Raw genomic sequence first — 24,734 nt, forward strand, 5'->3', positions numbered from 1 at the left:
GGAAGGAATTGACACTGGGGATGGCCAACATAGGATGGCCCCATACAGCCACCTGGCCTGGGCTTTTTCCTTCCCTACCTCTCTTATATTTTTCATTGAATTCAGCTATTTGGGGTCACATAGCTAGGTAACAAGCAGGCACTGTAGGGGAACACAGATGCACATGTGGTACAGAGCTATCCAGAGACCACAGAGCAGACTGCAGGACACTGTGGCCTCCCTGGGGAAGCAGCAATGTTAGAGATGGTTGGATACAAGCAAGGAGTATCTTGAGGGAGGAAGGGGAATGATCCTGAGGTAGGAAGGGCCCTCCAGACTGACAGCAGGTTTCCAACAGTAAGATTCTCAGATGCTGCTTCCCTCTGGTGGCAGCCAGTTGTCTTGCAACTCAGAGACCACGTGATTTCGGGGAAAAGGCCCTCCCTGGAAGAGAACTGAAACTTAGGGTGGGGACTGTAGAAAGGGGCGGAGAGATCCGGAAGCTGACTTGCCAGGAGTTGAGCTGAGGTTGGCTGAGCCCTGGGACAGTCTGCAGAGAGGTTCAGGTAAGATTAACCAAAAATAGGTGTCAGGGTCTCAGTGTGGAAAGCCCAGCTGGATTGAAGGTGGTGGGTGGGGGCTTCTTTGCTACGCTGAGGAGTAGACAGAAGGCTAGGAAGCTGGAAGTTTGGCCTGAGTAAAAGACTGATCAGTATCCCAAGCTCTATAGGCAAAGACCAGGGGGACCTGCTACCGGGTTGTTTAGGGAAGAAGGCCCTGCCTGATTCCCCTGACTGTTCTCTTGCCTTCTGGCCCTGCCCACTTCCGCCACAGCTCTGCCCCTGCCCTCAGCTCCCTGCCCTATGTACCCCTGAAACTAGCAGAGGAAGGATGGGTTGTGGGGGATCAAAGGATAGGTTGGGGGGGCAATGGATGAAGAGGGTTGATAAGGCATCTGAGAAGCAGCTACTGCCTTTGCAAATGCTTGGGGATCTTGCTGCTCTCTCACCAGGAGCAGGACACCAGAGGAGTTCTCTTTCAAACCATAGATTCCTGAAAAGTCTTAAGATTAAGACCGATGCTCAAGATTTCCTTCCAGATGTCACAGCCTAGAAAGTTACAAAAGATTTTTTTTTGGGTAATGCCTAGTGATAAAAATGAAACAATTCAGCCTCAGATTTTTGAGATGGATGGGATCTCTGGGGGCCCTTGCCAGAATCCAACCCCCATGACCAGGGTCTCCCTCTTCCCAAAGTATCAGTCCTGTGGACGCTTCCTGCTGTTCTTATTTCCAGGATGGCATCAGGCCGGGCACGCTGCACCCGAAAGCTCCGGAACTGGGTAGTGGAACAAGTGGAAAGCGGGCAGTTTCCAGGAGTGTGCTGGGATGATGAGGCCAAGACCATGTTCCGGATTCCCTGGAAGCATGCAGGCAAGCAGGACTTCCGGGAGGATCAGGATGCCGCCTTCTTCAAGGTGAAAGGCCTGGAAACCAGCCCCTCGGAGTGAGGGATGGAGTATACACCACACGGGTGCTCTCACCCTCAAGGGCTTGCGTCCTCCTGGGTTTCAGATAAAGGGGGGGGTTGGAGGGTAGAACTAGCTGCATAGTTGTCAGAGCCCAGTGCAAAACGTAAATGCAAAGCTTAGTAAGGATGTCAAGCCAGCAACAGCCAAGCATAAACCTAGCACAGGCTTCTATGCAAGTGCTCAGGCTGCCCATCCATGATGCCACCCCGTAGAGGGTCTGCAGGGGTCTGTACATGCTTCTACTTCCTTTACTGTTTCCTAGGCCTGGGCGATATTTAAGGGAAAGTACAAGGAGGGGGACACGGAAGGCCCTGCTACCTGGAAGACTCGTCTGCGCTGTGCCCTCAACAAGAGCCCTGAGTTTGAGGAGGTTCCTGAGAATGGCCATAGGGATGGGGCTGAGCCCTACAAGGTGTATCGGCTGGTACCACCAGGAACCCTCGCCGGTGGGTGTCCCCTTTGCCCCCCTACTCCTAGGATAAGCAAATGGAGGCGGAAGGATGGATATGTGGGCTTCCCAGGAGGATGGTGGGCCTCCCTCCAGGCCCCTCGGTCAGAGTTCTGCCCTGTCCTTGGGAAGCTCAGGTTCCCCTGCCCAGTTCTGCCCCTCCTTTCACTGTCTTCTATCTCTTCACTTCCCTCTGTGCCCACTTAAGGCTCTGGCCCTTTCTTTCCCTGTCAATATTCCACAGCTCAGCCAGTGACCCAGAAATCACCATCAAAGCGACACCACAGTTCCATGTCCTCTGAGAGGGAGGAGGATGAGGTTACTAGGAAGAACTGTACACTCAGCCCCTCCTTGCTCCAGGACCCCCTCAAAAACGTGAGAGCTGGGGAGGAAACTGGGAGAGTATGATGGCAGGACAGTAACTGGGGGAGAGGTGAGCCAACGATAGAAATTGTCTGCAGGAGTTGGTGGAGACCAATGGGGGAGCAAGCCATTCAGACTTCGGGAGCAGCAGCGGGAGCGGCAGCAGCAGCAGCAGCCCTGAGCCTCAGGAAGGTACCAACTGCCCTGCCTCTTGTGTCATCCCCCGTGCCACACCCTCTGGTCCTGGGACTCCCCAGTCCACTCTGAATGACCAGTGCCTCTGTTCCACTTCCAGGCAGGGACACAGCTGAGGCCCCTTTCCAAGGAGATCAGGTGTCCCTGGAGCTTCTGCCCCCTCCAGATTCAGGTACTTGGTGTTTGTGACTCATCCCTGCTCCTCATCCCCCCATGTCATTTCCTGTGGCTATGTGAGCATTATCTAATCAGTCAGAGCTTGCAGCAAACTGGGCCCACCTTACCCAGAGGCACTGGTTTCCAGGCAGTGCATCCGGCCAGACTACAAACAGCTTGCTTCTTAGAAACAGCCCCTATGTACTCTGTTCCCTGGGAATCCACTTTGAGACATTGATTCTGTGGGTTAAGTAGAGTCCCGATCTCTGGGACCTTCTTGTAAACCGTTAAGACCCAGTGCATTAAGCCCCGAGGCCTCAGTGGGAATCTGTAGATTAGCTCCTCTCCTGAGTGATGAGAAGGTCTGACAGGAAGCTCCCCTGCTGAGGAGAGTTGTGGGGTGAGGATAGAGGGGGCAGGAGCCTTCTCTAATCTCAGGAAGTGTAGCTGCTACCCCAGCCTACCATGTCCTCCCCAGCCCTCCCTCACATGGTTTCCTTCTCTGGACCTCACATTTCTCACCAGCAAAATGAGGACATTGGATTTGCAAGGAGCTCCTTTTCAATTCCCCAGGGTTTCACACTGACCAGTGGACCCCTGGGGAGGGATACGGGTGCAGCTGGCCTTTCTCTGTCCTCAGACTACTCGCTGCTGCTCACCTTCATCTATAGTGGGCGCGTGGTGGGTGAGGCCCAGGTGCAGAGCCTGGACTGCCGCCTCGTGGCTGAGCCCTCAGGCTCCCAGTGTGGCATGGAGCAGGTGATATTTCCCAAACCCGGCCCACAAGAGCCCACCCAGCGCCTGCTGAGCCAGCTTAAGAGAGGGGTCCTGGTGGCCAGCAACTCCCGGGGCCTCTTCGTGCAGCGACTTTGCCCCATCCCCATCTCCTGGAATGCACCCCAGGCTCCACCTGGTCCAGGCCCGCACCTGCTGCCCAGCAACGAGTGTGTGGAGCTCTTCAGAACCACCTACTTCTGCAGAGGTGAGGCTGCTCCAGCCCAGCACGGGAGCCCCCACCCCTACGTCTGTTCCCCACCCTGGACCGTGGGCCCAGCCACCACCCTGCGCTCCCTCCTCCCTGTGTTGGAGCAGATCCTCCATCACAGTCCAGGCATGGCATCCCTGCACTTGTGAGGTGCACATCCCTGTGCTCAGCCCTGGCAGCCCTCTTCCTCAGCCAAGGCCACGGAAGATGAGGCCCAGGTGGAACCCAGCACGAGTGTCCCACCTCGGGAGCACCACCACGTGGAAGCAAACAGTATAATCATGGGAAGGTGCGCCTCATGGTCCCCCCTCCAGATACTCACACACAACCATTCACAGGTTTGAGAGAGCTAGCACACAGCACAGACCCCGGCCCACTGCTCAGGTGCCCCCCAGGTTGCCCCCTCCCATCCAGGCCTGGAATTCCACTTCCTGCCTCCATTCTGCTCTCAATCGGACCTTGGGAATGGAGGCCAGGAGACCCAGAGCACGTGTGTCCCCAGGGCCAAAGGGTGCCTAGTGTAGGGAGGGTGTGAGCAGGCGACAAAGGTGTGGCACAGCTGTGTTAGCAGCCAGGGCTGCTCAAGCACTGACTAAGCTCTCCCAGCAGAGAGCAGTTCAGGTTGTTTGATGGTCAGCTGCCTCTTAAAGGGGCCCCTTGTTTTCCTGTTTATCTGCCGGTGAGCAGCAGCTTAGCTCCTAGCACATCTCCTGGCACAAGGCAGCAGCCTCGCCAGCCTGCAGCTTCTGCCCTGGCCTGGCTCTCCGAGTGGCCCCATTCCCTCCTCTTTCTCCACTCTGGGTTCTTCCCTCCACCCTCCCTGCCTGGGGCCCTCTCTCTTTTCTTTCCTTCTAACTCTTGACCTTTTCTCTTTCAGACCTGGCCAGATACTTGCAGGGCCTGGGTCCCCCACCTAAGTTCCAGGTGACACTGAATTTTTGGGAGGAGAGCCCCGGCCCCAACCACACCCCACAGAGTCTCATCACAGTGCAGGTGAGTCGGGGCAGGGCAAGACTAGCCTGCCCGCACGGGGTGTCCAGGAGGAGAAGGGGCCTCCTGGGGAAGGACCCCCAGGAAGGAGCTCCTGGTCATAGTGCTCACAAGCCCCTCTCCCCCCCTCTTCACACAGATGGAGCAGGCCTTTGCCCGACATTTACTAGAGACTCCTGAGGAGCAGGCAGCTACCCTGTCCCTGCTGCAGAGCCTGGAGGACCCCCTCTCCTCCTCCCCTCTCTGTTCCTCCTACCTCCTCTGAGAGAGCCCCAACCTCCACGCAGTCGACCAGCTGCCTCCCATCGTGATCATTCTCATTGGCTGTCTGTGTTGATTTTGTCGTTGAACTCCTTATGGAGCCTGGTTGTTGGGAACCCATGGATCCTTGTATTTGTGTGTGTGTGTGTGTATGTATTTTTTTTTTTAATTTTGAGATATACCCTTTTTGTCTCTGAGGAACTGAGGGGGCCTTTCCCTCTACCCCAAATTCCAAAACCTAGCACTTTATATTTCCTTCTTAGTTCTTTACTAAGGATTTAAAATAAAATTTTATTGAAAAAGGAGTCAGAATCAGATTTGTTGTGAGCAGAAGGCAGCAGGGTCACAGGGAGATGATGGAGACGGTTTATATCCTGAGAGCAGAGTACTCAGACTCTCTGCTGCCAATGACTCTGGGCCCCTTTCCTCTCCTCCCACCGCAGGTCCTGGCCGGGAAGCTGTCTGGGATCTTTGGGTTCTGGGCCTGGCTCTCTATACCCTCTAGGCAGCCAGGATTAGGGAGAAGGTTGGGGTCAGCCACCAAGAGGGGCACTGAGCCTACAGCCACTGTAGCCACCTGCACATGGAAAAATCTGGCTCCACCGTCCTTGGCTGGAGGCTTCTGATTTCACCTAGCGTTGGACTCTGGCCTGGAGGTGTCAATGAACAGGAGAACTTAAGGTCGACCTGAAACTGTGAGCTACAGGCCCTGGAGCCTGGAGGGAAATCAGAGGGAGGAGCGGCCCGGTCTCCTGTGCCCATGGCAGACTGGGTCCTGGTGTTCCTTCTCCCAGCATGTGGAGCAGTGTCACCCCAGTTGAAGGCTACTCCCAAATTGGTCTCCTCAGTCTACATGAGCCCCACAACAGACGGCCTGGCCTAGACGGCCACGTCATCAGTACGCTGTCTGTTGAGATCCCAGGGTCCAAAGCAACCGACCCTTCTCTCCCTTACCCTGTGTTTATCCTGCTACCACGCTGGAAGTCCTTCACAAGGCCGCCTGTCATCCCGCCTCCCTACACTCCGCTCCACCAGACCAATCCACCACCTACCTGACTGCCACAGCCTCCGGCTTCCCCCGTTCTGTACATGACAGCAAACTGGAGAAGGGGCCTGTCTGACCAGCTCCATTCTGTCATGTCACTTTTATAAGCTTTGTGTGGTTCACCTACATGATCAAATCTAGATGCCCAAATTCTTGAGGAACTTCTTACTATCTCACCTGGCAAAGTGCAGCGCTGCTTTCGAGACTTCCTGCCTCCTTGGACCTTCGTTGTCTTCAGTCTTGTCCATCGTCTTCCTGAAGAGCCAAGAGCCCAACAGGCATCTGCACTAGCAGTGAAGAAATCGGGTACTGAGTCTTGTGCCCTTGATTTGCTGAGATCCCTCTGGGACCTTCTTCGGACCTCCTTTACTTCCATTTTCTCTCATACCCCCACATCAAACCATCTGCAAATCCTATCAAAGGGTAGATTTCTGCAAAATCTACCCATAATCTGACCACTTATTTCTGCTCCCCTCACCAACACTGGTTTAACCACCACCATCTCTCATCTCTTCTTTCTGCTTCCTTCCACATCTTCTTTTCTGCAAAAGGAATCTTTTTAACACATAAATCTCATCATGTCACCCTTCTGCTCAAAACCCTCCATTAGCTTTCAATTTCCTCAGGGTAAAAGCTCCAATCCTTACAATGGCCTCTAGGCCTCCATTGTAGCCCCTGTTTTCATTTCTAACCTCACCCCTTGCCATTCTCAGTTGTTTTGCTCCAGGCTTCCTGAACCCACTGAACACATTTCTGCCTCAGGACCTTTGCATCTGCTGGTTTTTTTTTTCTAAAACACTTGTCCTTCAGGTAAGCACATGACTTGCCTCCTGTCTTCAGAGAGGGCTTCCCCTGAGCACCCGACCTAAATAGCAGCCCTCCCCACTTTCTCTGTTCTCCTATGTGGCCTCATCTTTCTTCATAGCACTAATCACCACTTCCCAAATTTCTAGTTGTCTACTTATCACCGCTCCTTCCCTAATCCATGAGAACAGAGACTTGTTTTGTTCATTGCTATATCTGCATTGCCTGAAGGAGTGCCTGGCGCATAGTAGGCATGTAATAAATACTTGGATGAATGAATGGATGAACAAATTGCTGTATCCCTTATCTCTTAAACTAGGTTCTAAGCACCCTGAAGGTAGGTGCCCCTACTTTATCATGTTTGTGCCCCAATGTGAACGCTTACGAACATTGACAATATACATACAGTGATTGAAACAACTTGTAAGTATCATGTGGAAGTCAATTTAGCCAAGCTCTGTGGAATAGGGACAGGGAACACGGATTCAAGAGAGCAGAGTTCCCAACCAGGCTGTGACTAGGACAGCCTAGTGTGTGGTCTGGGAGAAACGGTCTATACAGGCCCCTGTTTTCTCATCTGTAAAGGCAAAGCTTGGACTAGGTTTGGAAATACCTTTCAGATTTGATACTCTGTGATTATAAATTTAGGGCAATTGCACTTCATTTGACAAATATTTGCGGAGCTAAGTTTCAGGCACTAATGGACCCAAGTGTCAAGAGTTCTTAGATTGAAAAAACAAAATAAAATAGGGTCAGCTCAGCTGTAAAAAGTGCTGAGTTTTTTTTTTTTAACTGAACTACTGTTGATTTACAATATTGTGAAGACTTGGCCCTAACCCTAACCCTAACCCTACCTTAAACCTATCCTGAGGCCTAACCATAACCCTAAAACTGAACCTAACCTAAACCCTTACCCCTAAACATAACCCTATCCCTTAACTCTAACCCTAACCCCTAACCCTAACTGACCTTAAACCTAACCCTTAACCTAACCCTAACCCCTAACCCTAAAACTAACCCTATCACCTAACCCTAACCCTAACCAAAAAAAACAAAAACAAAATTTTACAATAGTGTCTTAATTTCCAGTATATATATACATATATATGTATATAGAGTCTTTTTCAGATTCTTTTCCATTATAGGTTATTGCAAGATATTGAATATATTTCCTTGTGCTATACAGTAAATCCTTGGTTATCTATTTTACATGTAGTGGTGTGTATCTGTTAATCCTATACTCCCAGTTTATCCCTCCCTCACTCTCTTTCCCCTGGTAACCATTAGTTTGTTTTCTATGTCTTTGAGTCAGTTCTTATTTTATAAGTTCATTTGTATTATTTTTTTAGATTCCACATTTAAGTGATATACAATGTTCATCTTTGTCTGACTTACTTCACTTAGTATGATAATCTCTGGGTCCGTCCATGTTGCTGTAAATGGATGGGATTTCATTTTTTGTGGCTGAGTAATATTCCAGTGTGTGTATGTGTGTTTGTGTATGTGTGTGTGTGTGTCAATATGCCACATATTCTTTATCCATTCATCTGTTGATGGACACTTAGGTTGCTTTCATGTCTTGGCTACTGGAAATAGTGCTGCTATGAACATTGAGGTGCATGTATCTTTTTGAATTAGTTTTTGTCTTTTCTGCATATATACCCAGGAGGGGGATTGCTGGATCATATGGTAAATCTATTTTTAGTTTTTTAAGAAACCTCCGTACTATTTTCCATAGTGGCTGTACCAATTTACATTCGCACCAACAGTATAGGAGGGTTTCCTTTTCTCCACACCCTCTCTAGCATTTATTATTTGTAGACTAACATTAAATTTTACTTTTTAAAAAAAGTTTATTGTTTTTTAAATTGCAGTACTTGTAGATTTTTTTGATGGCCAGTCTACTGATATGAGGTGATACCTCATTGTAGTTTTGACTGGCATTTCTCTAATAATTAGCAATGTTGAGCATCTTTTCATGTGCCTGTTGGCCATCTGTACATCTTTGGAGAAACGTCTATTTAAATTTTCTGCCCATTTTTTGATAGAGTTTTTTTGTTTTTTTGATATTGAGTTGTAAGAGCTGCATGTATATTTTGGAAGTTAAACCCTTGTTGGTTGCATCATTGCAAAACCTCTCAGTCTGTAGGCTGCCTTTTCATTTTGGGGGTTTCCTTTGCTGTGCAAAAGCTTGTAAGTTTGATTAAGTCCTACCTGTTTATTTTTGCTTTTATTTCTTTTGCCTTAGGAGACTGATCTAAGGAAGTATTGCTAAGATTTATGTCAGGTAATGTTTTGCCCATGTTTTCTTCTAGGAGTTTTATGGTGTCCTGTCTTACATTTAAGTTTTTAAGTCATTTTGAGTTTATTTTTGTGTATGATGTGAAGAGCTGAGTCTTAAAGAGGCAAAGCACGCCCTGGAGTCGAGGCTAGGAAGGACATTCTAGGCCAGAGAAATGGCTGTGCAAAGGCAGGAGGCATGGGGAAATTCAGGATATTTGTGACTGCAACCATACAACTTATGCTGTACAAAGAAATGTTTGAGACAAACGGCTTTTGTATGCTGAGAAGTATGCTCTGCGCCCAACAAAGCAAAAGTCTGTTTCAGCCAGGAGAACATTCACAACTGGGAAACAGCCAGGTGAGAAATGCCCACAACCTAAATTGTTCAGGTTTAGAAAATGACCCGGCAAGTCCTGTCACTGCTTCCTATGAGATCTGACTTACTCCGCATCAGTCTGTGACGGCTCCAAGGCCGCCTCCCACGGTTTCTATCTCCACAGCTCACTCTAAGCCCTAGTCTGGGCGCAAAGGCGGATCAATCGCTACTCGGTGGGATTCGAGGTGGGGGTGGGGGCGGAGAACAAGGTCTAACCTCAGGTCAGGCGCCCAGAAGAGGGCCTGGAGGTTGTCCCCAGGATGACCCGACCTCCCGGGGTAGTTGAAGCGCCCCTGTTACCAGGCTCACTGCAGGGGAAGCCTGGGGTTTGCTCCCCGCTCATTGGTCTGCAGAGAAGCGCCTCCGAGGACCCGCTGTTACCGAGGCGAGGACGAGAGCCTATTGGTCAGGACACCTCACAATGGCCCCCCGGCCACGCAGGGTTCTTCCCATTGGTTCGCTGCCTGCCTCGGGAGACCCCTATTGCCTAGAACACAGGCCTGCTACTTGGCGCGCCTGGAACGAGCGCCCCCCAGCTGAGCCCTGTTCCTCATTGGCTGCTCCTATCTAATGAAGAGCGAGGCGCAGAGCCCCCCGGGCACTCTCTCCCTGCAGTAGGATCTAGCTCTGCTGGAGTGGGACCCGCCCGCGACGGCAGGAGCCAAAGCTGTGCAAAGGCCAGGAGCCCAGCATCTCTGAGGAGGACACCTGTTCTCCGCGGGGACCTGAACTGGATCGCAGTGCAGGCCTCCCAGCGTGAAGCTCTGCATCTCCGACTTGAAACTCAACCCGGCAACCTCCAGTAAGTTCAAAGCACCCGGGCATTGCGTGAACCAGCTCAGGGCTGACGGAGACGGTGTCCCAACTCCTGTGTATCCAGGCTACATCTCCATTTACTTATTCCCTTAATCATTTATCCACCCATTGTTTATCGGTTCATTTGTTTGGCATTCTATGGGTCCACCCGCTCCGCTGCATCCTTCTCTCTGTCAGTATTAGGAAATCCCGTGCCCTGAAGGCTTCGTCGGACTGAGATCCAAGAGTGGTGGAGACAAGTGAAAGCCCAGAGGGACCATGTTCTACTATCCCAACGTGCTCCAGCGCCACACCGGCTGCTTCGCCACCATCTGGTAAGGGCCGGCCGGGCCAGGATGGGCAAGCCAGGAGGGGCACCCAGGGATCCCAGCGGAAGGGCTCCCCTCTCCATCCTCACCCCACTTCCTCCCTCCAGGCTGGCAGCCACGCGCGGCAGCCGGTTGGTGAAGCGCGAATACCTGAAGGTGAATGTGGTGAAGACCTGGTAAGGCACAGGGAAGGGAGGAGTGGCCTGGGGCCAGGGTAGGTCAGGGGATGGATTGGGCTGGGCTGGGCTGTGGGGCTGGTCCTTGACGCAGTAGGTGTTCAGGGCCTGCTGTTTCCCCAGCGAGGAAATCCTCAATTATGTGCTGGTTCGAGTGGAGCCCCCGCTGCCCGGTCTGCCAAGGCCCCGCTTCTCCCTTTATCTGTCAGCCCAACTCCAAATTGGCATCATCCGGGTCTACTTCCAACAATGCCAGTACCTCGTAGGTAAGGCTGGGAAGGCTTCGAGGCAGGGCAGAGCGGAGGGTCCCTGGCCTGGGCTGGCGCTCTACCTTACCCTCCCTGCCCTCAGAGGACATCCAGCACATCCTGGAGCGCCTGCACCGGGCCCAGCTGCAGATTCGCATTGATATGGTGGAGACTGAACTGTGAGTATCCTCTGGGGACTGGAACCATCCAGCCTTTGGCAGGGAGCCTTCCTGCTTGACCTCAGCCCATCTCGACCTCAGTACTTGACAGCTCACATTCTCCCTCAGACCCAGCCTGCTGCTTCCTAACCACCTGGCCATGATGGAGACTCTGGAAGAAGCTCCAGACCCTTTTTTTGGGATGATGTCTGTGGATCCCAGACTCCCCAGTCCCTTCAATATCCCTCAGGTAGGTCTCATTCCCTGGGACACCTGATGAGTGGACACTGCAGAGGGGTGTGCTGTTCACGTGCCAGTTGTTCAGGGAAGGGCGGGCACCTGCTACAGCTCTGCCCCATAGGAGTTGGCGCAGGCCAACTGTCATGGGGGACCCATCCAGACAAGCCTGCTGCATGTCCCTATTCAGGACCAACCTAGAGGCAGCTCTTGTCGCCACTCTTCTCCACACTATTCCCACAGTTGAGGCCCTAATCCAGACCCTGGTGTCTCTCAGCACCAGGTTTCCTTACCCATGTTCTTGTCCATCTATTTCTAATACCACTACAGCTTAGACAGTGTTACCCCCTTTCTTCAAAGATGTTGCCAGTGGTTCCTCACTGCAAACAAAATGCTAGCATTTAAGGCTCTCTGTGTCCTGGCCCAGAGGGAGCCATCCCCAGACATCCTCTCAGCGCATCCCCTGGGCATCTTTGGCTCCCAAACACCAGTCTGGCCCCTATGTCCCAAAGATACCACATTTACTTTTCTGTTTGAGCTATTTCCCTAGCCCTTAATGATCACTCCTCATTCTTTTACAGACTTCACTCAAATGCTACCCTTTCCCATGAAGCCTTTATCCCGCTCTTAGCCAGAATCAAATGTTGTTCTGGAACTCAGCACATCACTTGGGTCATGTTTTATCCTTAGTGTTGACTCTGGCTGGGGTCATATACTACTCATCTCTCCACTAGACCATACACTCCTTAAGATCAAGAACATTTCCTGTTCCCTCTGTCCCCCACAACACCTGACATAAGGATGTAGTACTTCTTTCACAGACAAGTTGACACAGACTAGATAATTGGGTGGGGGCAGGAAAAGGAGGAAAGGAAACGAGATAGTGAGTGGGTTCACTGCATACCAGTGTCAGTGCCACAGAATCGGGCATTTAGGGGTATCACTGTCCGCTGTCTGACTAGGGCTATGAAAGCGGGGAATTCGGGGGCTGAAGCTGAACCCTATCTCTTGTCCCCAATCCCTTCCCAAAGATTCGACACCTCTTAGAGGCTGTGACCCCAGAGAGAGTTCTTGAGGAGATTCCTCCTGAAGTCCCTACAGAGCCCAGGAAGCCAGGTGAGCAGAGAGAGCCGTCCTTCTGGTGAGAGGCGAAGAGCCAAGAGCTAAAGAAATAACTGCCTTTGAGCTTCTCTCAGCTGCCAGGCCGTGTGTGTATAACTGCATAACTGTCTCACATGAGTCCTGTGCAACTGGAGTCCTTCCCATTTTACAGATGAGGAAAGTGCAGCCCATAGTGGTTAAGCAATGTATCCTGGGTCAGTTTGCCAGGGCCTGACTAAGAACCTAGATTGAGCTGACTCCAGAGTCCATGCTTTCGCCTTACCACATGGGTGTGGGAACTCAGAAAGAAGCAGAGGGGCTGGTGTGACTTCCCTGCCCTTGCAGACAGGATTCCGGTCACTGTGGTGTCTCCTGAAGCCATCACGATCCTGGAGGAGGAACCCATACGTATGCTGCAAATCGAGGTGAGCTGTCCCCCTGCAGAGACCAAGGCCCAGGTCTTGCTTCTGGTGGCCCAGCCCCCCTGCATCTACTTCTCTCTGCCCCCGGAGTCCTGCCTTCTCTGCCTCCATTCCCCCACCCCTGCCCCTGGCCCCAAGCACCCCTGGGCTCCCTTGGCCCAGCCCGGCCTTGTGGCATGTGCCTCTCAAACAGAAGTGGAATTGAGCCCCTTCTCCTTTTTCTTCCTCTTCTGACAGGGTGAAAAAGACCTCCCAGAGATCAGCCGCCGAGACTTGGACCTGCTGATTGCTGAGGAAGACGAAGCCATCTTGTTAGAGGAACGTCGTCGGCTGGGTAGGCCTATCCGGGAAGGTAGGGCCTACCCAGCGCTGGATGGTCAGGCCTCCGCACGGGCAGTCTGGGCCTGGGCCATGCTCCCATCTCTTCTCTTCTGTGTTCTGAGCCCTGATCCTCTCTCTGCAGAGGCCAAGGAGGAGCCCCGGGCCCCAGAGGAGGAGATCGCAGTTCCCCCGCCCTCACCTCTAGCTCTTGCAGAGTAAGGGCAGGAACCCCCAGACCAGGTACGGGTCACTGCTGGGAGGCGGAGTGTCTTCATTTTGCTTGCCCACTTCCCCTCAGGGTGGAGGCGGCAGCGGAGCTACTTCCAGGCCGGGTCCCGGTCCCCGAGGAGCCGAAGCTGCCAGTCTGGGAGCCCAGGGCCCCACTTCCTGGTGAGTATCCGCTATGCCTGGGTCCTTCCTGGGGGTCCAACTTGCTGAAGAAAGGACCCTCTAGCTTCTTGCCTGGGTGGCTTTGAGAGTAAAGGCTGTGGGGCAGAACCAGGACCTTGAGTGTTGTTGCAGAGGTGACCCCCCCGCGGGAGTTGCGTCTGCCAGCCCCACCAAGCCCAGAGGTGAGTACCCTTCCAAGCCGCCTTCTCTTGGCCCTCCCCTCCCAGAGCTGCTCACCGATTTTTAGTTTCCCTAAGCCCAAGGCCACCACTAGCTTCCACAGGCCTTTGTGCCAAGGAGTAAAAGGTGCCCCTGCCCATGCCCCATTCTATCCAGCCTGCACTTCCCAGATGGACACCTCATTCAGGGCGGGAGCTGCACCCGCTCCCGGAGGCCCCACCCAAGCCCTCTCCCAGGGCACCTCTAGGGGCGGGAGTGTGGGGCCTGTTTGCAGTCCACAAGAACAACAGGAAAAGGAGTAAAGGGTAGCCTTGCCCCCTGCCTCCCCTCCTCATTCAGCGGAGGAGGCCCCCAGGCCCCCCACCTCCAGGGGCCCCACCTGCTCGCCGCCGCCGCCGGCTGTTATTCTGGGACAAGGAGACCCAGATCTCCCGGGAGAAATTCCAGGAACAACTGCAAACCAGAGCCCACTGCTGGGAGTGTGTGAGTGCAGCCCAGGCTCGGGGGGACAGAGGGAGGCAGGTGCATGCTGGGCCTTCTAAACAGTCTCCAGAGTGCACATGGTGGGGGTTTGCCCACACACCACTTTGTGACCCTGCCTATCACATCCAAGGGACTGGCTGAGTCGTCCCTTTAGCAATAAGCAGAGTGGGCAAGGACAGGAGCCTGAGAATTGGAAGGCCAAAGGCCTTGGAACAAGACTTTGCAGGTGAGGAAGGGGCAATGGCTCCTTCCTAACTGGGCTTTTGGCCTTCCCCACCATGTAGCCGAAGGTGCAGCCTCCTGAGAGGATGATCATAAGCCCTGCCGAGCTGTTCCAAACCCCGACTCACCGTGAGGAGTGGTGGGAGCTGGTGTGTGGGATCCTCTGAACCTGTTCCTCGCTGTTGGTGTTCCTCACGCCTCAAACCCTCTCCCTGCTGCCTGCTACCCTCAGCTGCCCTGCTGCCCCCAGAGCTGCTGGCTTTCTGGACCCACTCTGCCCAGCCACCCCCAAGAGCACTCAGGCGAAGGCCGCCCGAGGAGGCCGAAGAGGAGGCCGCAGCCGAGGAGGAAAGGAGAAAGGCTGAAACTCCAAGTGATATTGAGGTAACTGTATCTTCACTGCTTCCCGAAAAGACCATCTGCTCTGCCAGGCTCCAGGGCTGCTGCTTCTTTCCACGCGAGCACCAGGACTGAGCAGGGCTGCTCGAACCCCGCCCCCCGTGCTCATGGAAGCTTGGGGTCTTAGTTCTCTTTCTCTCATCCCCAGGCCCTGAGGGAGGCCCTGGAGCCCAGTGGGCCCCTCATGGTGTCAGGTAAGCACCTGGAGAAGGGATGGTGGAGGCCAGCACGATCCCAGGGAACCGGTCCCCAACTGCTAACAGCTCTCATCAAAGCGTTTTAACGCAAGAGAGCACAGACTGAGTGTCTTCAGTAATCCCCATCAACCCATCCCCTGCCCCTGGTGCTTTTAACAAGTCACTGCACAGCTCTGGCACCCAGTTTGACCAGGTGGCCCCTAGGGCCTGACTGCCTAGATGCAGAGAAACCCACTCAGGACCTCCCTCTCCCCTTGGACAGAGATCTCCCTAGAAGCGGCTGAGGAGGAGAGGGCCCGCGTCAGCCTCGTCCCCCCAGAAGAGCGGTGGTAAGCAGGACCTGGCCCGCAAGCCTGGCCAGGTGGGGGAGGTGGCTGAAGGGGTGGGCCCTCATCACCCTCACAGCCGCCCTTGCCCTGCTGTACCTCACTGCCATGTCCTAGGGCCTGGGCTGAGGTGGAGCAGCTGGAGCCCCCCGTGTTGCCCGCAGTGCCTGAACTCCCTGAGGTGCCTGTGGAGATGCCTGTGCCGCTGCCACTGGAGCCTGAGCTGCTCTCGCTGGAGGCCGTGCACAGGTACCAGGGAGGGTGGGCCGCAGTGGGTGGCCTGGGCCGGAGCCTTGGCCAATGGTCCTTGATCTCCACAGGGCAGTGGCACTGGAGCTGCAGGCCAACAGAGAGCCCGACTTCAGCAGCCTAGTGCCACCTCTCAGCCCCCGCAGGATGGCCGCCCGAGTCTTCTACATGCTGCTGGGTGAGCTGGGCTCGTGTGCCCATGCGGGGCTGGGGAGCGGACACACTGGCCAGAGACTGCCACCGGGACTCCCTCTCACCAGCCCTCTCTTCCCCTCTTCACCAGTGCTTGCTGCACAGGAGATCCTTCGTGTGAAACAAGAGAAGCCATACGGGCGCCTCCTGATCCAGCCGGGACCCCGATTCCACAGCGGTTAGAGCTCATTTACAAAGCGGTCAGGAAACTGCGTAAAACTAGGTCCTGCCTCACTAGGCCCTGCCTGCCTCATTATGAACAGGCATCTCTGTCCTTCCTGTTCTCAGAGCTACTGTTCAAGCAGAAAATAAACTGCCTTTATTACAGTCTGGTGTCGTGACACTGTATTGTCCCACAGCACAAGGCAGTGAGTAGGGCTGAGACTCCAAGTGGGTAGGAGGCCCAGGCTCAGAATCTTTGGTAAGGCATGAGCTGGAGCTGGGCTGAGAGCTGGGCCTGGGTGGGCTCTGTCCTCTCTGGCCCAGCTGCAGCCTGTAGTCTAGGTGAGGCCCAGGACGGCCTGGAGCTCCTGGGCCTTGTCGCCAGGCAGGGAACCCAGTGCCGAATGGAAGCTGTCGGTGTGCTGTTTGGCCAAGAACGTCAGGAGAAGCAGCAGTGCCGCCTTGGTGTCTGGGTGGAGAGTGAAGAGGGAGAAACCTGGGGAGGGCTGGCTCCCGACTCCTAGCTGCCCCAGGCCCTCTGAGCCCTGCTCCTCCCCTCTCCCCACAACCCTCCCATGACTGCCACCCTCACCTGGTGGGATCTTGTTCTCGGCCAGAATGAGGCTGTAAATGCGCAAGAGCTCGGGAGCCACATCTACAACCTGTGGGAAAAGAAGGGCCAGCTCAGGGGCAGAAGCACTGCTGGGCCCCAGCACTGGGCTAGGTGGTAGGAGCCCAGGAGAGGCAGTCTCCCAGTGGGGCCATCTGAGCCTAATACTGATTCAGACATCCTGAACTGTGAAACATGAGAAGGACCCATGAAATGGGGTGGAAATAGTCCTTTTTTCTTTCCTTTTTTTTGAGAGGGTGGGATTGTGACCAAAGACACCTGAAATCCTGGCCTCAAGACCAAAAGAAACCCACACACCCAGGAGCTCCACCAACACAGTAGTTTCCAAAGGTGCAAGACAGAGGTGATGGAAACAGGAACACTGGGGCATGAGTCCAAAGCTAGTCACTTGGTGCAGACAAATCTCATTTAGAAAGCAGAGCTGCTCTGATTCAAATAGATGGTGTGGTGGCCAGAGTCCACAGGCTCCGTGGAGCACAATCTGAAAGAGTCCTGATCTAGGCAATCAGCCCAGGAAAGCTGTGACTTCTGGCTCAGAAGTGGCCAGGGAAGACAGAGCCTCTCAGAGGAAAAATGCTACGTGTCGAGAGGAAGCCCCTCCTCTCCCATTACAGGCCTGGCTACCACGCCTTGCAGACCAATGAGAAAGCAAAGAGCAGCTTTAACCAATGCCAACTCCAAGGGCCCCAGCATCGGCGTTACCTGGTCAGGGCTGCTCTGGTACAGGAAGCTGAAGAGGTGCCCTATAGTGACCCACTCCTCCAAGTCCTCCTTCAGTGGCAGGGCGTGCAACAGGGCAGCCAGCACCTGGACGCAGACATGACTTTGGCCCCTAGCCCTGCGCGTTTCACGCCCTCCTCGGGTTCCCGGCCCTGCCTGATGCCCCGACCCCTCACCTGGGGCTCTGGTTTCCTTGTGGGACTGGCCATCAGCAGGCGGGCGAGTGCCCCACAGATGTTGTCACGGACACGATCATGGCGCTCCCGCGCCAGGAGGGGCAGCAGGAGCCCCAGCAGCTTGGGGAAGTGTCTGGTCCCCAGTCAAGGAACAGGCACATGGAAAGAACTTTCCCATCCCAAGTCCCAGGGACAGCCACCCTACCCAACCCTGGCTCCTTCCTGCAAGCTGAGGATACTCCTGGGCGGGGCGGCCTCCGTGCTCCACCAGCACACCCAGCCCAAAGATGGCATTGCTCCGCACTTCGGGGTCTGCCTCCCGGGCGCTGCTCAACAGCACAGGAAGCAGTCGGGACACAAACTGAGCCGAGGCAGCACCCAGGCTCTGAATGGACTCCGCCAGCATCCCCACTGCAAAGGACTTCTCAGCTACTGTGCAGCCCTGTTTCTGGTGGGGGGAGGAGTGCATGTCAGCCTAGGGCTGGGTGCAGGGCACATGGGGTTCAAAGCCAGGGGACAGAGCACTCACCATCTTGCAGAGCAATAATGGCAGGAAGCCGGCAAAGAAAGGGGCAAAGGCATCTCCCCCCGCTGCAGCTGCCAGTGCGGGGATGGCCTCACCAGCGTGCTCGAGCAACATGGCATCATATTCAGCCTGTGGGGCCAGGTTGGGAGCTGGAGTACCAGGGCCAGCTCTGAGACTGGGAGCACCTCTCACCATGCTCCTCCACTGCCACAGGTGGTCCCCCTGGGGGCTGCCCCTGGTTGACAGGATCAGCCCCTCCCAGGCTGGGCTTGTTTGCAGCCCAGATTTTTCTCTAGGTCCTCTCACTCTCACTTATCAGTCCAAGCCTGCCCTGAATCCCCACCTCCAGGAAGCCTTCCTTAAACCCCTACTAATTTAGGAAGAGCAGCATTGGTCATCCAAAGCCACTGATCAATCTTTCAGCAGCCCTAGTACCCCCAGGCCAAGCCCAAGCACACGGTCTGCCCTGCCCTGTGGAGACTATCTGGTCCCAGTTCGCACCCACAGCTCTTACCTGGTCTTCCTCGTCTTCCTCATCGGTGTCCTGACAGGCTGTCTGCGGGGAGGGGGAGCTCAGCTCAGCCTGGGCTCTCCTGCCCCTTTTCCTTCCCAGGGGTAGAGGAAGGGGGAAGCCAGATAGGTCACCTCTGGCTATCCCCACCTGGGCCTGGGCCAACTCTTCACCCTGCAAGCCCCGCTCACCTTCCTCTGCAGCACAGCCTTGAGCACACTGCAGAGCTCAGCCAGACGCCCAGGGGGCTGCAGCGTGAGGCTCCCACAGCCACGCAGCACCACCGTCAGGGCCTCCAGAACGGCCATCACCACCTGGCGCTCCCGCTCCCCGTGCACTGCCTGCAGGTAGGACGGCACCACCCGGGCCAGGGCGGCCTGCAGAGCTGGGGACATGATCAGCTGAAGCTCTGACCAGGCCCTGCCCCCTCCCCAACCCCTCTGCTTCCAGAGGCCCCAGCACCCGCTTCTCACCAGCAGTGTTGGGTTCCGAGGGGCAGCTTTGACAGGCTTTGTACAGCGCACAGCAGAACTGACCCAGGGCCTCATGGGCTGCCTTCCGCACATTCAGGTGAGGGCACTGCAGCACGAGGAGGGGGCAGGATGTGCCTGCTGGGTACAGGGCGAACACAGGGCCCCTAGCCCTCTGACCCCCACCCCTCCGCCCACCAGCCCACTCACCTCCAATAGTCTAAACACTTCTTCAAAGACAGTCTCCATGTAGGGAAGGAAGGCCACACTGTAGACAGACACAGGGCCATGGGGAAGGGGTTCCTAGCAGGGGCTCCCAGTGCCGGGGATAGCCCAAGGCTCACCTGGCGTTCACAGAGATCTCTCCCAAGGCAGCACAGGTGTCTTCCTTCTCATCGAAGAAGGCATTTTCCACGCTATACCTGGAGTAAAGAGGGGATACAGCAATGATCGGGTACCAGTAGGAGCACAGCTGACCCTGGGCCATCATCTAAACCAGGATTCCTCCGACCAGAACGGCAGACACCCCTCCGCACCCTGAGATCTCTGAGTCCTCCTCCTCCTCCTCATCCTCGTCCATGAGCTCCTCCTCTTCCTCCCCATCGCTCTCGTCGTCAAACAGGAGGAAGGCGCTGCTTCCATCATACTGAGGCTGGACAGGAGAGGCACAGCAGGGAGTCTGGCTCAGCTGGGCCCAGGAGAGAGACCCCATCCCAGGGCTGGCCTCCCCAGTCTCGCTGGGCCCATCTGCTCTCGGCTCACCACAACGCCCTCAGTGGAACGCAGTGACGACAGCATGAGTGCGGTGATTTGTGGCAGGTGGGGCGCCAGGCTCTCACCCATCAGCCCCGATAAGGCTGCAAACAGGCTGTACCTGGCGGAGGCAGGTGGAAGCTCTACCATCCTGTCGGCAGTATCCAGACAGGAGTGGGGAGCCCGGAGAACCCCTGGTTCAGAACCAGAGGACTCGGGTGGGGGAGGGGCACAGCAGGGTGAGGGCTCACTCACGTGCACCGCCGCAAGTCAGGGTCGTCTACCTGGTCGCACAGGCCCAGCCCCAGCTGGCAGCATTCCTCAGCCAGGGGCCTCATGGGCTCCCCCACTGCTCGCGCCAGCACCCCAAGCGTCTCTGTGGGGGAGGGGCTTGGTTAGCACAGCAATGTGAAGCTAGGCCAGAGGTGAGTCAAGCCAAGGCCCAGGGGACCAGAGGTGGCAGCTGGGGTGAGTTCAGAAACCACTCCTACTCCTAGCTACGGTGTGGAGGGGAGGAAGACACCTGTGCTGCTCAGGGGCGATCTTCTCTGGGCATCTGCCCTTCCCTGGCACTGGGAAGCCCACCTGGGAGCTCCTCACTCACCCAAGCTCTGGATCCGCACAGGCTGAAGGTCCTCGTGGCCTGTCAGCAGGAACTCCCGCAGGTGCTCCAAAATGGTGGGGAAGTAGGGCAGCATGGAGCCCTGGGCAGCTGTGGCTGAGGGGCAGCAGGACAGAATCAGAGCTGGAGGGTGAGCAAGGATCACATGCCATAGGTGCCAGATGAACCCCATGCTCCCGCCTCCAACTCACCAATGGCCCCCAGGGCGCTCACAGCCAGCTCCTTGGCCCGAGAGCTGCTGGGTTCCCTTAGAGGCTGCAGCATACACTCCATGAGCTCCGGAAGGTAGGGCTGCACTTTAGGTCCTATGGGAAAGGGCGCTCACTAACAACCAACCTAGGTCTCCTACTTGCCTGCAGGCTGACCCTCCTTGCGGGCCCACCACATCCCACTCCCCACCACAGGCAGTGGTTCCAGGAACAGCACATCCTGCCCCCTTCAGCCAGGACTACAGCCCCGTCCCATCCCTCGTACCCCCAAATGTCATTACTACCTAGATTCTCCACGAAATTCTCTAGGGCATAGCAGGCCTTGGCCAGGTGGTGCGTGTGCCCGGGAGGCACTGACCTCAGGTAGGCGAGGAGCAGTGGCATCACCTCACCGGAGTAGCTGCTGATGTGGGGCTGGGGGAAGGAAAAAGGGGGCCTGAGTCAGCTCAACTGCAGGGCACACGCCAAAGTGTTGAGGGCAGCAGGGATGCCTGAGAAGATGAAGCTGGGGGGCTGGTCCCTGGGACAGGCGGGAACTCTGAAATGGTGGCTGCCCACATTTGGCCTTGCTGACCTGTAGGTTCTCTGAGAACTGGCCCAGAGCGAACAGTGCAGCATTGCGTACAACTTGCGACGGATCCTCCAGGCTCTTGCACACAACCTGCAGCAGTGGGGGCAGCAGCCTGGATGGGGCGGGACAAGAAGATGCAGACTGACAGGCAGGATCTAAGAGCCCTAGGCCAAGCTATTCTCCCGTTTCCCCTAGGAAAACCCAGCTTTCTGTCACCAGATGGTGAGCACCACTCACTGGTCCCTATAGCTGGGGTAGCCATTAATCTTCTAAGCCAGGATGCGTATGAGAGCAGCAAGAAGATGCTATTGATAATTAGGCTTGAACAACAAACAGACCAGCACTGCTGTGGGTGGTGTGGTCCCCCTCCCCACGGCCCATCCTCACTCCAGGACAGGGGAATAAATACCTCTGTCTGATGTGGTCACCAGCTCCATCAGACAGCACCGCCAGCACCAGGAGGCCAGCCTTTCGTTGGTAGGGGCTCTCACTCCTCAAGGCCTCTTCCAGCATGGGCATCTAAGAAAGGAGATGGTGCTCTCCTGAAACCCCAGCACGAGCCTGCCTGGTCCTGCAGCAACAGGCCTCCACACCTACCAGGACACAAACATCCTCAGCCTCAGGAGACTACGCAAACCTAGGGGTAAGAGTCACACTTACCAGCAGGGGACAGAGCTTCTCAGGGGGCAAATGGAGTGCCAACATGTCCACGACCTGTAAAAGAACAGGGAGACTTTGCTGAACTCCACCTCTGCCCCTCAACCTCCCCTAACCACCTAACACCCTGTCCCCAGACCCTCTCCCACATCCCACCTGTACAGCAAAGTGCTTGGGTGTCTCCCCCACCAGCCCAATCTCCAGCTCTTCCTCCTCCGAATCCTGGTCCTCAGGATCCAGCTGGCCCAGTGGGGGCTCGGCAGCCATAATGGGGAAGAGGGTGTGCAGCAAGGGTGGCAGGAGACGATTTTTCAGTAAGGCCTGAAGAGGGAGGGCAGAATGGGGTCCCTGAGAATCTGCTCCCAAGATGGATTCACATTAAAAAATCCAGCCATTCAGGCCACAGGGGGTCCAGCAGGAGATTCCCAATCCCCCAGCCAAGGGCTGGGCTGAGTCCAGATCAAGTCTTGAACATCTTGGCTATGGTACTTTAGACACCCTGAGATGGACAGAAAGCCCCGGGAGTGAGATAAAGGACAGAGATGGGGATGGGGTGATGGGCGTCAGAGGGCACTCACCTTGCTCTTGACTTTAACCAAGAAAGTGAGGCAGCAGAGAATACGCACACGTACTGCATCGCTCAGGGCCACGTTTCTAGCCACCTGCCCAGAGACCAGTGAGACTCAGAAATAGACAAGGAAACTCCCAGTAGAACAAGCAGCAGGGATGGTGCCGACCCTGGGCTCACCTCCAGGCAGAATGTGAGGACCTCTGACAGGTGGGAGGTGATGATAGGCACCTCTGACTCCAGCAATTCATCCAGGGCCTCCACGGCCTCACAGGCCTTTGCCTGCCAGACAGGAAAGTCATAGGGTTACTATCCTCTTCTTCAGTGGACCAAGCTGATTGCTTCTGTACTTTCCCTCCAACAGAGATCCTATCCAAATGTCCTCACCTCATCTACAGGGATCAGACTCTGCACAGCCACGATGAGCTTAGGCACCAACATTCGAGCAAGAGGCTGGAGGACACAGAATGAGCTGAATCACAGAGAGTACGATGTAACCTAATCCCAAGCTCCAGAAACTGGCAGCTTTCTTGAAGCCTGGACATTGGAGGAGCCCACACACAGCCACCCACAGGTTCCCCTCGCAATTGCTAGGCAGGACAAGCAGAGAAAGTGTCTGAAATAGCTCTGCATCCTGCAAGGGTGAGGACATGAAAGCCCAAGGACAGGGAGCCAGGGAAGGTGAGGGCCCATAGCTCACCACATCGTCAGTGCCGAGGTAAGGGGCCATGGTGGTCAGGGTGCGCAGGGAATAAAAGAGGAGCCCAGGAGAGCCCACCTCACCAAGGGTCTCATTCAGAAGCCGAAGAAGCTCCCGGTGGTGTGGTCGGAAGGCCTCGGGCCGGGAGGTCACCAGCACACTTAGCAGCAAAAGCCCCATCTGCCCAGGAGTTGGGGTTGAGAGAGAGAAGCTTATATGGTCTGTTCAGCTTCCAGATCCCTTCCTCCCACCAACCATGTGATAGTACCTCTCTCTCTGGGATGTGGGGGCTGTGTGTACTGTGCTGAAGAAGCTGCATGAGCTGAGGCCAGGCCTCCAGGCCTTCCTTTCGAAAAATGGTGGCTGAGAGCTGGGCCAGGCTAAGTCTCACAGAATGCCTGCGAACAGGAGAGATTCCCCACCCCCAATCACCCTCCAGTACCCTCCCCTGCACACGATGGCCCTACCTCTGTTGGATGGCCAGGAGAGAAACCTCCAGGTGTGGGCAGAGGGTCTCTGCCAAGTTGGGACACATAAAACAGCAGCTCAGAGGGAAACTAGCAGCATCGTGGTTGTGCAATCTGGTAAGTTCTGACCTCGCTCATACTCAATTTCACTCCCATTCTTCTGACTTGGGTTTGGGAGACCATCACAGCCCACTCTCAAGAACTTTAGTCTTTAACACAGCCTGAGAATTCTTCCTCCACTCTTGATCTAGAACTGAAGCCCCTGATCCCCAAGTCCCAGCCTGGCGCTGAAAAAGGCAGAAACCCCGGGAAGGTATCAGTCTGGAGCCAGTTAGGACCCGGAGAGGAAGCAGGTAGGCACTTACTCTGTCTCTCCCTGGAGGACCGTCAGGACCAGGGACTTGATGCTGGAACACAGGTGGCAGACGTTTGGTACCCAAGAGCCGCCTCAGCCTGGCCCCGCCCCGCCCCTGGCCCAGCCCACCTCTCCCGTTGCTCCGCCGCCAGCCGCCGCCAGCAGGTGCTCAGTCGTCTGCGGGTCAGCACAGCCGCGAACTGGCGGATCTGGGATAAGGAACCGGGCATGTGAGGGTCAGGGCAGGAAGGTGGTGAGTGGGCCGCCGGGGGCAGGAAATGGGGCCTGACCAATGGCGTACTATGGGACACTCAGTGGCAAGGGGCAGGAGCTTCACCTGAGGGTCGCCCGCTGAGGCCAAAAGGTCGCAGAGCGCGGGCAGGGCGGCGGGGTCTCGAAGAGCGGTCTGGAGCTGCTCGGTGGCCTGGGGGAGGCTGGGGGGTCAGTGTCAAGCCTTTCTCGCAACACCCCCCGTTCACTCCGGCCCGTTCCCGCTTGCCCCGTACCCGGCGGATGCGCTCGGTGTCCGGCAGCAGCAGCTCCCGCAGGATCTTTTCCAGGCCGGCGGGCTCCATGGCAGCAGCGGAGCCGCCGCTATGGGGCCGGGAAGGGGGAGGGACAGCACGTGGAGGTTCTGTAACCCACTTCCGGCGGAAAGGGCGTTGCTCCGCGCCTCTCCCGTCGCCAGGGTGATTCAACTCGCTTCACACCGAGCTCGGGCCCGGCTATTTCCGTTGGGCTGAGCTCCGGGTGAGCCGCGGAAACAGAGCCCCGGTAATACAGGTTCCCAGAGCCG

The 24,734-nt window shown here is 55.6% G+C and overlaps 3 protein-coding genes and 1 long non-coding RNA gene across 5 annotated transcripts; 2 read left to right on the plus strand and 2 right to left on the minus strand.

Annotated features, from left to right (window-relative positions):
* Positions 1–14: 14 nt before the first annotated feature.
* Positions 15–5,206, plus strand: IRF9 (interferon regulatory factor 9). 2 transcript variants are annotated; one of them, XR_012073452.1, is made up of 10 exons: positions 15–545; positions 1,275–1,455; positions 1,772–1,955; positions 2,202–2,332; positions 2,419–2,512; positions 2,616–2,687; positions 3,312–3,653; positions 3,764–3,945; positions 4,534–4,649; positions 4,786–4,807. XR_012073452.1 is itself a non-coding variant. In XM_006217275.4 (9 exons), exons 2-9 carry the CDS (start codon positions 1,276–1,278, stop codon positions 4,909–4,911), a joined length of 1,245 nt encoding a protein of 414 aa, XP_006217337.1. In that variant the 5' UTR covers positions 15–545; position 1,275; the 3' UTR covers positions 4,912–5,206. The 2 variants fall into 2 exon arrangements, 1 of the variants encoding a protein (XP_006217337.1); XM_006217275.4 differs by lacking the exon at positions 3,764–3,945 and having other exon boundaries at positions 4,786–5,206.
* LOC140696866 (uncharacterized) lies at positions 1,146–9,814 on the minus strand. The gene is made up of 3 exons (XR_012073456.1): positions 9,632–9,814; positions 6,130–6,234; positions 1,146–1,541 (listed from the first exon to the last, which is right to left on the minus strand). It is a non-coding gene; the product is annotated as an uncharacterized lncRNA (long non-coding RNA).
* An 89-nt stretch (positions 9,815–9,903) lies between these two features.
* Positions 9,904–16,167, plus strand: REC8 (REC8 meiotic recombination protein). Its single transcript, XM_072962855.1, has 20 exons — positions 9,904–10,217; positions 10,409–10,545; positions 10,647–10,715; positions 10,839–10,981; positions 11,067–11,142; positions 11,251–11,371; positions 12,390–12,474; positions 12,805–12,884; positions 13,119–13,215; positions 13,345–13,417; positions 13,501–13,592; positions 13,725–13,774; positions 14,112–14,255; positions 14,540–14,606; positions 14,710–14,861; positions 15,025–15,070; positions 15,336–15,402; positions 15,517–15,648; positions 15,720–15,826; positions 15,932–16,167. Exons 2-20 carry the CDS (start codon positions 10,490–10,492, stop codon positions 16,021–16,023), a joined length of 1,749 nt encoding a protein of 582 aa, XP_072818956.1. The 5' UTR covers positions 9,904–10,217; positions 10,409–10,489; the 3' UTR covers positions 16,024–16,167.
* Positions 16,137–24,730, minus strand: IPO4 (importin 4). Its single transcript, XM_006217279.4, has 30 exons — positions 24,445–24,730; positions 24,276–24,362; positions 24,068–24,147; positions 23,949–23,990; positions 23,385–23,514; positions 23,117–23,296; positions 22,804–22,869; positions 22,597–22,698; positions 22,427–22,510; positions 22,005–22,169; positions 21,852–21,905; positions 21,601–21,710; positions 21,195–21,303; positions 20,905–21,034; positions 20,603–20,716; positions 20,394–20,507; positions 20,045–20,165; positions 19,799–19,910; positions 19,573–19,688; positions 19,381–19,458; positions 19,247–19,304; positions 19,040–19,145; positions 18,758–18,951; positions 18,570–18,611; positions 18,059–18,184; positions 17,769–17,977; positions 17,530–17,662; positions 17,336–17,440; positions 16,595–16,664; positions 16,137–16,471 (listed from the first exon to the last, which is right to left on the minus strand). Exons 1-30 carry the CDS (start codon positions 24,511–24,513, stop codon positions 16,341–16,343), a joined length of 3,237 nt encoding a protein of 1,078 aa, XP_006217341.2. The 5' UTR covers positions 24,514–24,730; the 3' UTR covers positions 16,137–16,340.
* Positions 24,731–24,734: the final 4 nt, after the last annotated feature.

Source organism: Vicugna pacos, chromosome 6 (genome assembly GCF_048564905.1).
Source record: "Vicugna pacos chromosome 6, VicPac4, whole genome shotgun sequence".
In the NCBI taxonomy this organism is placed as follows: domain Eukaryota; kingdom Metazoa; phylum Chordata; class Mammalia; order Artiodactyla; family Camelidae; genus Vicugna; species Vicugna pacos.